This window comes from Benincasa hispida, chromosome 9 (assembly GCF_009727055.1).
Source record: "Benincasa hispida cultivar B227 chromosome 9, ASM972705v1, whole genome shotgun sequence".
Taxonomy (NCBI): Eukaryota; Viridiplantae; Streptophyta; class Magnoliopsida; order Cucurbitales; family Cucurbitaceae; genus Benincasa; species Benincasa hispida.
Genome location: NC_052357.1, coordinates 90,651,421 through 90,664,093, shown reverse-complemented (window position 1 = coordinate 90,664,093; position 12,673 = coordinate 90,651,421). Strand labels below are relative to the sequence as shown.

The window sequence follows — 12,673 nt, the reverse complement described above, 5'->3', positions numbered from 1 at the left end:
ATTGAACCTATTCTCTTTTAAAGTCTTTTATTAAACCTATGACCCTAAGTTACTACCTAGATAGGTGGCTACTATCAACTATTCAAAATTGCAACTTATGGTCTAATATATAAAATATTTTGTGTTGATGCTAAAACTCTGATAGAGATAACATTGTGATTCTTAAGTCAGAGAGTGGACCATGCAATTGGTTAATAGTTTGTGAGTGGACAATAGATTTACCTTCCCCTGGTGCTATCATGATGTGTTTATAAGAGTGGTTGACCTAGAGTTGTCCCAATAGGGTTTAGAAATCGGTTCAGAATAATTTTCAACTCATCGAGGTGAGGGGCCTTGTTTCGCACTTAGCTAGACCGAGGTCAAGCACCTTCTCCTAGGCCCACTTTGGTCCTAGGGTCATGCTTTTGGCCAGGATATGCATAGGATATGTCTCTTTAACTATTCTACTAGGCTCGGTCTTGACCTTGGTCGAGGCTAAGCACGTTGATTTGGACCATGACTCAAACTAACCGTCCCCCTAGGCCCAACTATTAAGCATGAGCCTTGTGATCTAAAATTAACCCTATATATTTCTCGATTCTTCACAATTTTCATTATCACCTTATAACATTTAAAAACTCTATTATTCTTATTCTCATTCTAACTATGTAAACAAAACAAGATCTTAGCAGATGTGTGATCTTACAAATATCTTTTAACAATTAAAATGGACATAATTCAAAAGTAGTCATGTTTAATCCTTTGGCATAATCTAGTGGTAAGAAACTTCATCAAATCAGACCAACTAAATTGATTAGTTTAAGTTGAGTAGTAACTTTTTACTTAAAAGCAAACCAAACTATATCGATTTGTAGGTGAGGTGAATTCAATTCCCACAATTGAACATAATCAAAATAATTCATGTTTTTGTGAAATCCAACTTAGAAAACTACAAGAATTTACAAGATGAAATGTCCAGCTTTAGTTGGAAGCTTGTTGATCTCATTAATGAAGGCTGTGAAGTTAGAGTTGACTCTATAATTAGCCTCTTCCCCCATTATCCTGTCATGAAGCTTCATCAACCTCCCCTTCATCTCTCCATCTTCCATCACTTTCCTCACTCCTTCTTCAACCTCTTTCTCTCCAAAACCATTAAGTCTCACCCCAATTCTCCACACTTTCACTACATAACCACAGTTCAAAAACTGGTCGCCGGCCACCGGAAAACAAAGCAGTCGCTTTCGACATTGAATCGCCTCCATGATCGAGTTCCACCCGCAGTGAGAAAGATAACAACCCACTGCTTTGTGCTTCAAAATCTCAATTTGAGGAGCCCATGAAACTACCCTCCCATAGCTTTGAGTCTGCATGTGATGAAATGATTAAATGTACTAAGTTTATATGCTTATATGCCTTTAATTAAAATCACATTTTAACACCACATGAATGTTTCCTCTTTAATTAATATTGTAGTTACATATATGAAATTTTATTTTATTTTTTTTAATTAAAAAAATAAATAGGAATATTCACAGTTTGGTTCGGTCGGTTTGGGGCCAAAAAGTTTTAAGAATTAATTAGATATGAAATTATAAATTATTAATATTTTTAATTTTAGTTCAACTTGTATGATAGAAATATCCTATTTATTAGATACTAATAAAGGGTCTTACGAGACTCAAATTAACAATCTAATTCTCTTCATATATAATTTGATTTTTTTTTTTAAAAAAAATGAAAATTTATCTTTTGGTCCAAGATTTTTCGTTTAGTTTCGTTCTAGGTTTTTAAAATGTTACACTTTTAGGCCTCATTTGATAACCATTTAATCTTTGGTTTTTAAAATATTACACTTTTAGGTCTCGTTTGATAACCCTTTGATCGTTGGTTTTTTAAAATGTTACACTTTTAGGCCTCATTTGATAACCATATGATTTTGTTTTTTTGTTTTGAAACTTTAAGCCTATAAACACTACTTCTACTTCTAAATTTCTTCCTTTATTATCTACTTTTTACCAATGGTTTAAAAAACCAAGCCAAATTTTGAAAACTAAAAAAAAAAATAGTTTTTAAAAGTTTGTTTTTGTTTTTAGAATTTGGCTAAGAATTCAACTATTGTACTTAAGAAAAATGCAAATCATTGTAAGAAATAAGGAGAAAATAGGTTTAATTTTCAAAAATGAAAAATTTTTTAAGCTTGATTTCAATTTAGTCCATAGGTTTCAAAATGTAACAATTTGATGCTTGAGGTTTGAATTTTGTTTCAATTTAGTCTCTAGATTTTGAGATTTATACTTTTAATCTCAAATTTTCACCAAATACTCACTTTCAATTATTAGAGTTGATGTCTTTTAATTAATTTAAAAGAATTAAATAATTATAAGTAACTAAAATTCACTATTTTTCTATCAATATTAAAATTAATTTTAAATTTTGAGTTCATAATTATTATAAATTAATTAATAGATATTAAAGTCAAAATAAAAGTGAGTATATAGTGAAAACCCAAAGTTAAAAGTATAAATCTTTAAAATCAGGAACTGAATTGAAAAAAAAAAAAAGAAACTTAAAATGACTCAGAGTATAATATTTTGGAATTAAAGATCAAATTGAAACCAAAATTAGAACTTAATAACTAAGGCTCGTTTGGTAACAATTTGGTTTTTGAGTTTTTGCTTTTGAAATTTAAACCTATAGATACTAGTTCCACTATCAATTTTTTTTTTTTTTTTTTTGATATCTACCTTTTAGCTATGGTTTAAAAAACAAAGTCAAAATTTGAAAATTAAAAAAAGTACCCATTAAAAAATTTGTTTTTGTTTCTAAAATTTAGCTAAAAATTCAATCATTGTATTTAAAAGAATATATAAATCATGGTAAAAAATGGAGAAGAAAAAACTTAATTTAAAAAAAGAAATTATTAAACTATGTCTAAAATAAAAATATTTTAAAATTAAGAAATCATACGGAACCTAACTTAAACTCAAAATGTATTGACAAAAAAAATATTTTTCTAAAAGAAAAAACACATTTATTGAAATTGTAGCACTGAAATTGGACATTTAAAAGATTAGAGGACTAAAATTGAAGGAACTGGGATTATAATAAACCGGTAGCGGTACCTTTTGTTGGAATCCGATTGGTAAACCGTCTCGCCAATTGCTTTTGAGAACCCAAAGGAATGGTTTCCTTAAGGCCAAAAGCGCCATAGCCAAGCTCCTCACTTTCGATTCGTTGATTGGGCTAACCCAACTCCCAAACGAGATGTACACCACCGAATTCAACCTCTGTTTCTCCAGCCACTCCACACACCCCCCGTCTTCTTCCCAGAAGCTTGGCGTTTTCGCCGGATTCGAGTGCCGGCTCAGAGGTCCGACCAGGAACACGGCGGTTGAGCTTTTGGATATGGGTTTTTGAAGGGGGACCTCTTCTGGGAAGGAATTAACGAGAAGGCATTTTAGGGATTTCGCTCGAGCCATGGTTCTTTTCCAGAATTTGAATCTGCCTTTTCTTGCCGACGATGTTCCGATCAGCCACGGCAGTTCTTCCGCCGACACCAGCGGCTGGCTCGGAACGCACCCTTTTGATCCTTCTTCTGGACATCCTGTCACTCATCTTCTTAATTAGGATGAGGTGATTTTTAGAAAACTCCTCTCTAATCATGAAACATTAATCTTCATGCTACATGTTAAAAGTGATTTTAGATTATTAAAATCATGTTATGATGTGATTTTAAAATTACTTTAATTACTTCGTAATCATTCTGAAACATTTCTTTAAAAGTAAAATACATTCATCTCTATGCATCTCACTTTTATCATATAAAAAAAATGATTAAAATATTTTATAAAAGAAGTAAAGTTCATTTACTACATGTCAAGTAATGATTGGATAATTTGATAGGATGCATAAATATAGGTGCACTCGAAATGCGCCTAACTATTTTTCTTTTCATAATTATATAAAATAATTTAATAAATCCATATGGTTTCAATTATATATATTTTTTAAATGCAATTATATCTTAATTTTGAAGTTATAAATTTGATTTTTCCACTAAAAAGTAAAAAGAAGTATTATATTTTAATTGTGAACCATAGTTTAGAACTAAAAATTTTGAAGTTATATAGAAAGATGCTTGTGTTGATCAGAGAATTATTTCTTTTAATTTTTATTTTTTTAAAATTTAAGATATCATTTGTCACATCAACTTATATAATATATTTTTTCACATTGAATTTGAATTAAAAATGTCTCATCCTCATTGACACATGTTTAGAATAGAATGGAAATGAAACTTTCAAAACTTTTAAGTAAATAAAGTATTTCTCGTAATTTTTTATTTAAAAATTAAATCTAAGAGCTAGTTTTTTAGAAGGAGAGATGTAAGTGTACAATGATTAAAGTAATTATCATCTAAAAAATGGAGAAGAATATGGTTGACTACAAAATTAGGGTTATTTTTAATGTATAATAAGAATATTGTATTAAGAACCTTTGATGCCTAAACCATGAGTATATATTTTTTCCATCAAAACTTAATTTGAAAAAGAAAATGAAAGAAAGAAAATTATTAACCTGTATCAGAAGAAATGAAGTTATTGTGAATCATTTCAGGAATATTTGAAATTAATTTATAGGTGGCAAACATGGCTGGCCAAAACCCGACCACGGTTACTCCAAACTCTTTTCCTACTTCAATGGCGGAAGAAGCAAGTAAGTCAACCACCATACAAACAACTCCACTACCATCGTTGTTTTCTTTAGAACTGTGCTCGCTCAAAACTCGTCTAAGGTAGATTGGCATGATGGTCTCCATAGCAGTCTCAATAGTGAAGAAGTCACGTGGCATGTTATCGTCGAGGCCATCTGGCATGGAAATGAAGAGAATTTCATCTGTAGACGAAATTTGCGATGAAATATGACGATGAATATAATTAGGAGTGAGAAGGATAGGAAGAAAATCACGACGATAAAAGACAGCTGCAAGCATTAGCATAGGAGTGACATGACCTTGAGCCGGATAAGGAACCAATATGATCTTGGGCTTTTTTGAAAAATATTTCATGTCTCACTCTTTGGATATCTTTATCCAATTTTGTGGTATTTCTCTTTGTGGAGCACAAGAACTCCATAAAATGTCTATATATAGAATTGGGATGGGGTGGGGTTGGGTGACAAACATGTGGAATAAACTTTCTTTTAGATTCATGATGGAAATTTTAATATACTTTGAATTAATGATAGATATTTTTAATTGTAAAAGGCAAGATGAAATATAATTTATTATATCTACATTAAAATAATGAGAGCTTCCAACTAAACCTTTTTTTTTCATATATATATATCTCTTAAAAAATTACATATCAATACTTTTTATTTAAAAAAGAGTATTAAAATAGTTACTAGTCTAAAATTAAAACTAATACTACGTTTATTGATATTTCATAAGATAAATTAATAAATAACAAAACTGTTTAAAATATTTACATATAATAGCAAAATATCATATACTAGATACATATAGTATTTATCGTTATCTATCGCGGTCATTAATAACATACCGATTTTGATTGATTTTTTCCTTATGATTCGAGTTCATAATTTTTAGTAAGTAGTTAAGATGTTAATGATGTGTCAAATATGGAATAAAAAAGTATATATTATTTTTTATTTTTTATTTTTTGGTTTGTATATATATTTCTATTTTAGAGTATGATTATGTGATTGATGAAATTTTTTTATTCTATTTTTGTTTTAAATGAATTAAGTTGACCGTTAAAATAACTTGGAATATGTACATAAACATTAAATTCAGGACACATAAGTGGTTTATACAAAAAGTAGTTTTTTTTAGCACGGAATAATTAAATTAGTTGATTGATTGATTGAATGGAATTTGAAGTTATTATTAATTTATATTGAAGAATTTAGAAATATAAATTAAATTCCAAATTCATTATTCTCTCATGTATTCCTCTGGTTTAATCGTTCAAATACGTATAAAATATACTGTGATAATTTTAATGTAAAAATGATTGCTTTTTCCAATCATTTGTATAATTAATTGTTTCTTCACCGGTTTGGTTGAATGGGTCTTGGTTTTTTTTTTTTAAAAAAAAAAAATTATTATCATTATCATCATATTATTATTATTTATGCAGAATTATTAACGAAAATCCTATACAAATTCAATGTTTGTAATTGGGGGAATGTCTAATTATTTCAAACAAATATAATAAAAGATAGCATTCTGTAAAAGTTTGTTCCGTTATCAACTCAATTCACATAATTTTTTTTTCAGGAGAAGGTTTAATTTATTTAAATATTTTTTAAATTAAAATATCAATTGTAATTCCATATTTAGAATTTAAACCAATAGATATTTTATTTTTTTTATAAAATGTAGGATGGAAAAATTGAATCTCTAATCTTGAGACTAATAACACACATTTATGTCAGTTCAACTATACTCGTGGTGGCAATAAATATATCTCATGTTGAATTCAAATAATAAATATTTGACATAAAATTTAAAAAATAATGAAAGAGATAAAATGATATAGGGAACACATGGACGATTAAAATTAAAATACATATAATGCAACTGAAGGAAAATTTGTAAATTGAAATTGATAAAGAATTGAGATAGAATAAGATAGTTAAAGAAATTAGAAGTGTTTTAATAAATTGGATCTTGATTATTAGATTATTTTTATAAACACTATTTAAGTACATCTTTATTGTCAAATCACGATGTTTTACATCTACTATTTGGATCGCATTCATAAGTTTATGGATGAGTCAATTCGATGTGTAATTATGTCCAACGGCATTCTCCAACAAATATCTCAACCCTTTTCTCTCAACAAATATCTCAATTCGAGGAGTTGCATTCTATTAGAAATGGCCGGAAGATAAAATATAAATTTTATTAAAATTAAGGCTAAAAGAAGAAAATACCATAAAATTAAAAGGTATTGAATGTATATATACACACACATAGATGATTAAAATTATTAAAATATATATAATGCAGTGAAATGAAAGTTGTAAATTAAAATTGTGATAAAAGAAGTGGCATGGTAAGATAGTTTTTTATTTCATGGTTAATTTTTTTTTTTTTTTTAAATTTTAGATTGATCCAAAGAGAGAGAGAAAGAAGTCTTCTATAAATAAGACATTGATTACTAGGAGAATCTCTTTGTAAATAACATTTTAGAGACATCTTTTATTAGTGCAGCATAATTTAACATTCAGTAAATATATAAAAGGTAGAAAATATATGTCCAAATATCATATTTTGTTAACTATATCAATGTTTCTTGTGGTAAAAAAGTGATGTTCGTGAGAGATACTTCGAGACCTTGTCGAATCTTATCATTTCACGTGAATTGTCAAAGGATATCAATAATGGTGCATACTATCTTAATTTTCCTTTGAGACCTTGTCGTGAATGGAAAAAAATAGTAATATGAATAACAAACATCTCATTTTAGTTTAAATGGAAAACATAAATAAGATCATGAACAATACTAGCTCCATAATCTAAGATTTATTTATATGTTGCAATCCAAAAACAACAAATTAACACTTTATGATAAATAAATGACATTGTAAAATAATTTATTATTTGATGAGTAATTTTCAGTGGGTTCTTTAAATATATGGTTTTTGGAGAAAAATAAAATAGAAAGGAATATTATATCAACCAAATTTTAATTATATGAGAATCTCTTTATAAACAATATTTTAGGCACACTCTTATTATTGGATCTTGATGTTTCAGCAGTTTTATTCAAGCACATATGTGAATGAATGCGTCGATTTAATGTGTAACAACTTTATTTAGATAGTAGTGTCTCCCGGTATAAATTGCAACATAAGTATTTGGAGAACGAAAAATATGAATTTAATTAAAATTGTGAGGGCAAAAGAGCGAAGTGAAGATTCTTCTTTGTAGCCAATTTCTATATATTATAGATTCTTCCTCTATTGAGGAAAAAAGACTGTTTTGGATATTCAAGCGTCTTCCTCTTGTGATTCCTTGCTCAAATGTCCTTCTTTCATTGTTGGTCTAATATTTGGTAAGTTTAGTATATGAGTTTCTAATTATTTGTTCAATCATTCATTTCATTTCCTTTATTGTCGCTATCTTGCTCTGTGGGTCAGTTATTGTGTGTCGGTATCATTACTTTGCTTAGATTTGATCTTGTGTATGATATAGATATTTAAAAAATAAAAATATTGACATCAATAATCAATACCAGTATTGATAACGATATTGGTATTCAAATTCCATATTGATATCGACATTGATCATTATCAACACTACATGATTAAAAGTAACGGAAAGTGTATCGACATCATTGTTCTTTAGATTAGTATTGGTATCGATATTAGTACAGATATAGAGCCATTTTATACGAAAACCGGTCTCGATTTTAAATGCAATGAAAATCATATGGACGATATTTGAATAGGATGGATGATGTGTGAGGGTAAATTCCGAAAAATTTTCAAAGGTTCACATAAAAAGAGGGAATAAATCCTAAGTAATTATTAACGATAATCTCATTAACCACTCTCTCATCCACAATTAGATTACAAAGTAAAATTACGATTTTCTTTGATTAGGATTACATATTGTTAGCAAACGATAATTAATTAGAGCCCACATTAAGTGTAATTTATAAGTAAGAAGTTGTAATGAACAAATTAATGTTTTCTTTTCTTTTCTTTTTTTTTATCAAAGCAATCCAAATTCTAAATCTTGGACATGGACATTACATTTCAAGTAAACTATATCATAAACCATTAATAATTTGAAAGTATATATTATTATAATGGGAGAGTAAATAAAACACAAAAAGCACGTTTGCCATGACTACATTATCAAAAAGCACATACTTTTCTTTTCACCATCATGCAATATGATGCTTAATGATGAAGTTTATGCAAAGAAATAAAAATAAAAATGTAAGATCTCAAGATCTATTGCTTTTTTAGCTTCAATTTTAGTCGCATATTTTTATGATAACTATTTGGTTTTTATTTTTTGTTTTTAAAAATTAATTTTTTTTTCATTTTCTACGATAAATTACATTTTTCTTTAGTAAAAGAGATGAATTCTTAGTCAAATTCAAAAAACAAAAACAAACTTTTAAACTATTTTTTACAGTTTTTGTAGCTTGACTTGATTTTGAAAGTATGAGTTTCTTCCAAATATAGAAAAATAAGTAAATTTATTTACAAATATAACAAAACGTCACTGTTATCAATGACATATAGTGATATATATATGTCTATTAGTATCTATATCAGTGTCTATCATTGATACTGATAGACATTGACAAGCACCGATTGACATCTATCACTAGTAAACAATGACATTTTGCTATATTTGAAAATATTTTTAAGCAATTTTGTCATTTAAAACAATTAATCTAAAAATATTGGAAAAAAGTAGATGGCCAGCCAAAAAATTTAGAGATAAAATGGTGCTTATAGGCTTAAGTATCAAAAACTAAAAATAAAATATCAAATAATTATCAAAAGATGTCTTATGTTCAAGTTGAGTGACTTTTTTTTTTTTATATAAAATTAATAATGATATTAATACAATAAAAGAACCATATGAACATATTTCTAAAACGTAGACAAAGAATAGTAGGATATGTATATATTAAAGAAAAAAAATAAGAAAATAATGATAAAGATTATTTCTAGGATTTATATATTCAAAACTATATAAACTAAAATATAACTATTTCTAAAGTATAAATATGAAAATAAATATTCATTATTCTTAAAAAATAATAATAATAAATATACATTAATTTCACTTTTACTTTAATGCTCTTTCTTGCACACCCACTACTACCACCATCCCCATTTTAAGGATTTGGTGTTTAGGTATATAGCCACTCATAGATTCTTTTGGCTTATTTTACATTTTAATATTTAATAACTAATTCTTTTCACATTAATTTATTAATTTACAATTACTAAAAGCCTAACTTCATACTGCAAATTGAAGCTCAAGTAGTTACATAGATCCATATCATTTTCAAACCAAAACTATTCCTAGTAAGGCATAACAAGATATGAGAATTATCCACTTTTAGATTGGATTAAAAATACTATTTTAATTTATATGCTTTGAGACTTATTTTACTTTTATCAATACACTTTTTTTAAAGAAAAATTGTCGAGAATAACCCTAAAAAGTTTCATCTTTCACAATTAGCATAATTTTAAAGAACTCGTTGATATAATTTTCTTCTTTTTTGTACTTTTTGACCGAGATCGATCACTGAGATTTAATTTTTTTTTTTTTTTTTTTTTTAAAAAAAATCATCTTCTATCCAAACTATTGATTCTTTTGGTAATTCTCAATGAAACTCACCCAAGATGAACACAGAGATGCTATATAATGTTTTTAAATAAACTTTACAAATCTTATACCAAACCTTACAAGTTACATCTTTTCAAATTTTCTCCATTACCAAATCTTATGTATATAACCTTTCAAATCTTACACTCAATTTTTATTTTCAGACTTAACTGAATTTTTCAATTTCTATTTCCGTAATTATTTGAATTTTCAAATGGATTTACCAATTATCCAAATAGATTTTCTAATCAATCTTGAGTGATTGCTTGTGGTTTTAAAATTTTTGAAAGATTTTGGAAAGATTAAGTAAGATTCTAAAGAAAAAATTATGTAGAATTTTAGTGTTCATCCTGGCTGAGATTTCACCGAGAAAACTCAAACGAATTGATAGTTTGGATATAAGATGAAAATTTTAATTTTTTTTATTCCAGTGTCGGGGCTTGATCTCCAAAAAAAAAAATCGAGAAAAACTATTTAAACAATTTTCCAAAAAATGTGCTAGTTGTAAAATGAGAAAACATTTTGATGCTATTTTTGACAATTTTCCTCTTTTTAATGTAAATTTTCACGTAAAAGTCTCGAAAAAGTACAAAAAGGACATTGTCAAAGATTAAGAGACACATCTTAAACCCTATGAAATATGAAAATTTTCTTGTATTATAATAGTACTTACTAGTCTCGTTTATAAATTCTTAAATTTTACTTCTGCAGCAATGAATGAATGAAAGTAGGCCCTCATACCAGAAGTGTGTAGTGTAGACCAAATTCTTACACAATAAACATGAGGCAACTTGCATTTTGGCTTCTTCTCATGTATTATTTTAGTTTCTTCTCACCATGAATAGGGAGAGGTTGATGGAACAAGTCTTTGGGTTTCAAAATATCCAAAATGATAACAATGTGAAACTCTCCATAATCATTTATACATTGAGAGAATCCAAAAAAAAAAGGTTTGAATCCTTTTTGTAGGCCCAATATGGTACATTCCACAGTAGAAATAGTAAAGGTTGTTGCCAAACAAGAGCAAAGTGGTAACCATTCATTCTTGATTTTCATATGAGGCAATGTGGCTCATGGTTGGTCACTACATTTTCAAAATTTTTCATTTTATTTCTTTTTTTTTTTTAAACAATATGTGAGAAGGGTACTCGAATTTCTAACTTTAAGTTTGATAGTATGAACACTATGTCAGTTGAATTGTGCTCATTTTGACTATTTTCAATAAATTTTAGAAGTTAATTCCTATGATCGGGTTATAAATGAATGGTTAACTTCTTTTTTTTATTATTATTATTTTACAAAAATAGTTTCTATTACACTTTCCTTTATAAATTTTGAAATTTTAATAATATTGTGTGCTTTTTAAAAATGTTTACTATTATTATTTTACAATTCGATGAAAATAATAATTTCAAACTAACTTGATGACTAATGTTAACATTTATTGATAGTATATAGATTAAATTTGAACGTATTTTATTAAGGTTTTGTTTAGTAACCATTTAGTTTTTTGTTTTGAAAATTAAGCTTAAAGACATTACTTCTATCTTCAAATTTCTTTCTTGTTATCTACTCTTTACCGATGGTTTAAAAAACCAAGTCAAAATTTAAAAACTAAAAAATAGCTTTTAAAAACTTTTTTTTCTTTTTAGAATTTGGCTAAAAATTCTATCATTGTACTTAAAAACTGCAAATCATTGTAAGAAATTGAGAAGATATAGACTTAATTTTCAAAAACAAAAAATAAAATGATTATCATACCGGGTCTAAGTATATTTAATTTTAACTAACGTTCTTTTAAACTTATTTAACCAAAATGATACATCTAGTAATCATTCATGACAAAAAAAAAAAAAAAAAATTGAGTGGACAATAACTAACCTTATTTGAAGGGTCAAAGTGAGTTTAATCTTCTTTCCTAAAGGTCAAAGATTTGATTTTTCATCCTCGCAATTGTTATTTGTACTCGAGAAAAACAAAATCTCATTTCACCTAGTTGAAAACCTTAATTACTTATTATTATTATTATTATAGTTGAATTACAATAGTTATACTTGTAATTCTAATTCCTTAAAAAAAAAAAAAGAGAGAGAACTTGTAATTCTAATTTAATATTAATATTGTTGTTTTGAAACTTATTAGAGAAATATTGTTGTTTTGGGAGTTCGAGGCTAGAGGTCGAACGTTGAGAACTCGAGTAATGTGAAAGTCGAACGTTGAAAACTCGATGAACAAAGAAAAACTTGGAAACAATACATAAGCCGAAATTTCAACCCTCGACAAGGAAAATCTCGCGAA

General features: G+C 27.3%; 1 protein-coding gene across 1 annotated transcript; it reads right to left on the bottom strand.

The window, feature by feature from the left end:
- Positions 1-793: 793 nt before the first annotated feature.
- Positions 794-5,109, bottom strand: LOC120085266 (UDP-glycosyltransferase 82A1). Its single transcript, XM_039041169.1, has 3 exons — positions 4,558-5,109; positions 3,102-3,583; positions 794-1,343 (listed from the first exon to the last, which is right to left on the bottom strand). Exons 1-3 carry the CDS (start codon positions 5,045-5,047, stop codon positions 939-941), a joined length of 1,377 nt encoding a protein of 458 aa, XP_038897097.1. The 5' UTR covers positions 5,048-5,109; the 3' UTR covers positions 794-938.
- Between the last annotated feature and the right edge of the window lie 7,564 nt (positions 5,110-12,673).

What these genes read in the sequence shown, in the direction of transcription:
- LOC120085266 (XM_039041169.1), bottom strand. Translation starts at nt 5,047, where the DNA reads ATGAAATATTTTTCAAAAAAGCCCAAGATCATATTGGTTCCTTATCCG. An exon ending in CTTCATTTCTTCTGATACAG is followed by an intron (nt 3,584 to 4,557) that starts GTTAATAATTTT and finishes GATGAGTGACAG; the next exon opens with GATGTCCAGAAGAAGGATCA. An exon ending in CAATCGGATTCCAACAAAAG is followed by an intron (nt 1,344 to 3,101) that starts GTACCGCTACCG and finishes CATCACATGCAG; the next exon opens with ACTCAAAGCTATGGGAGGGT.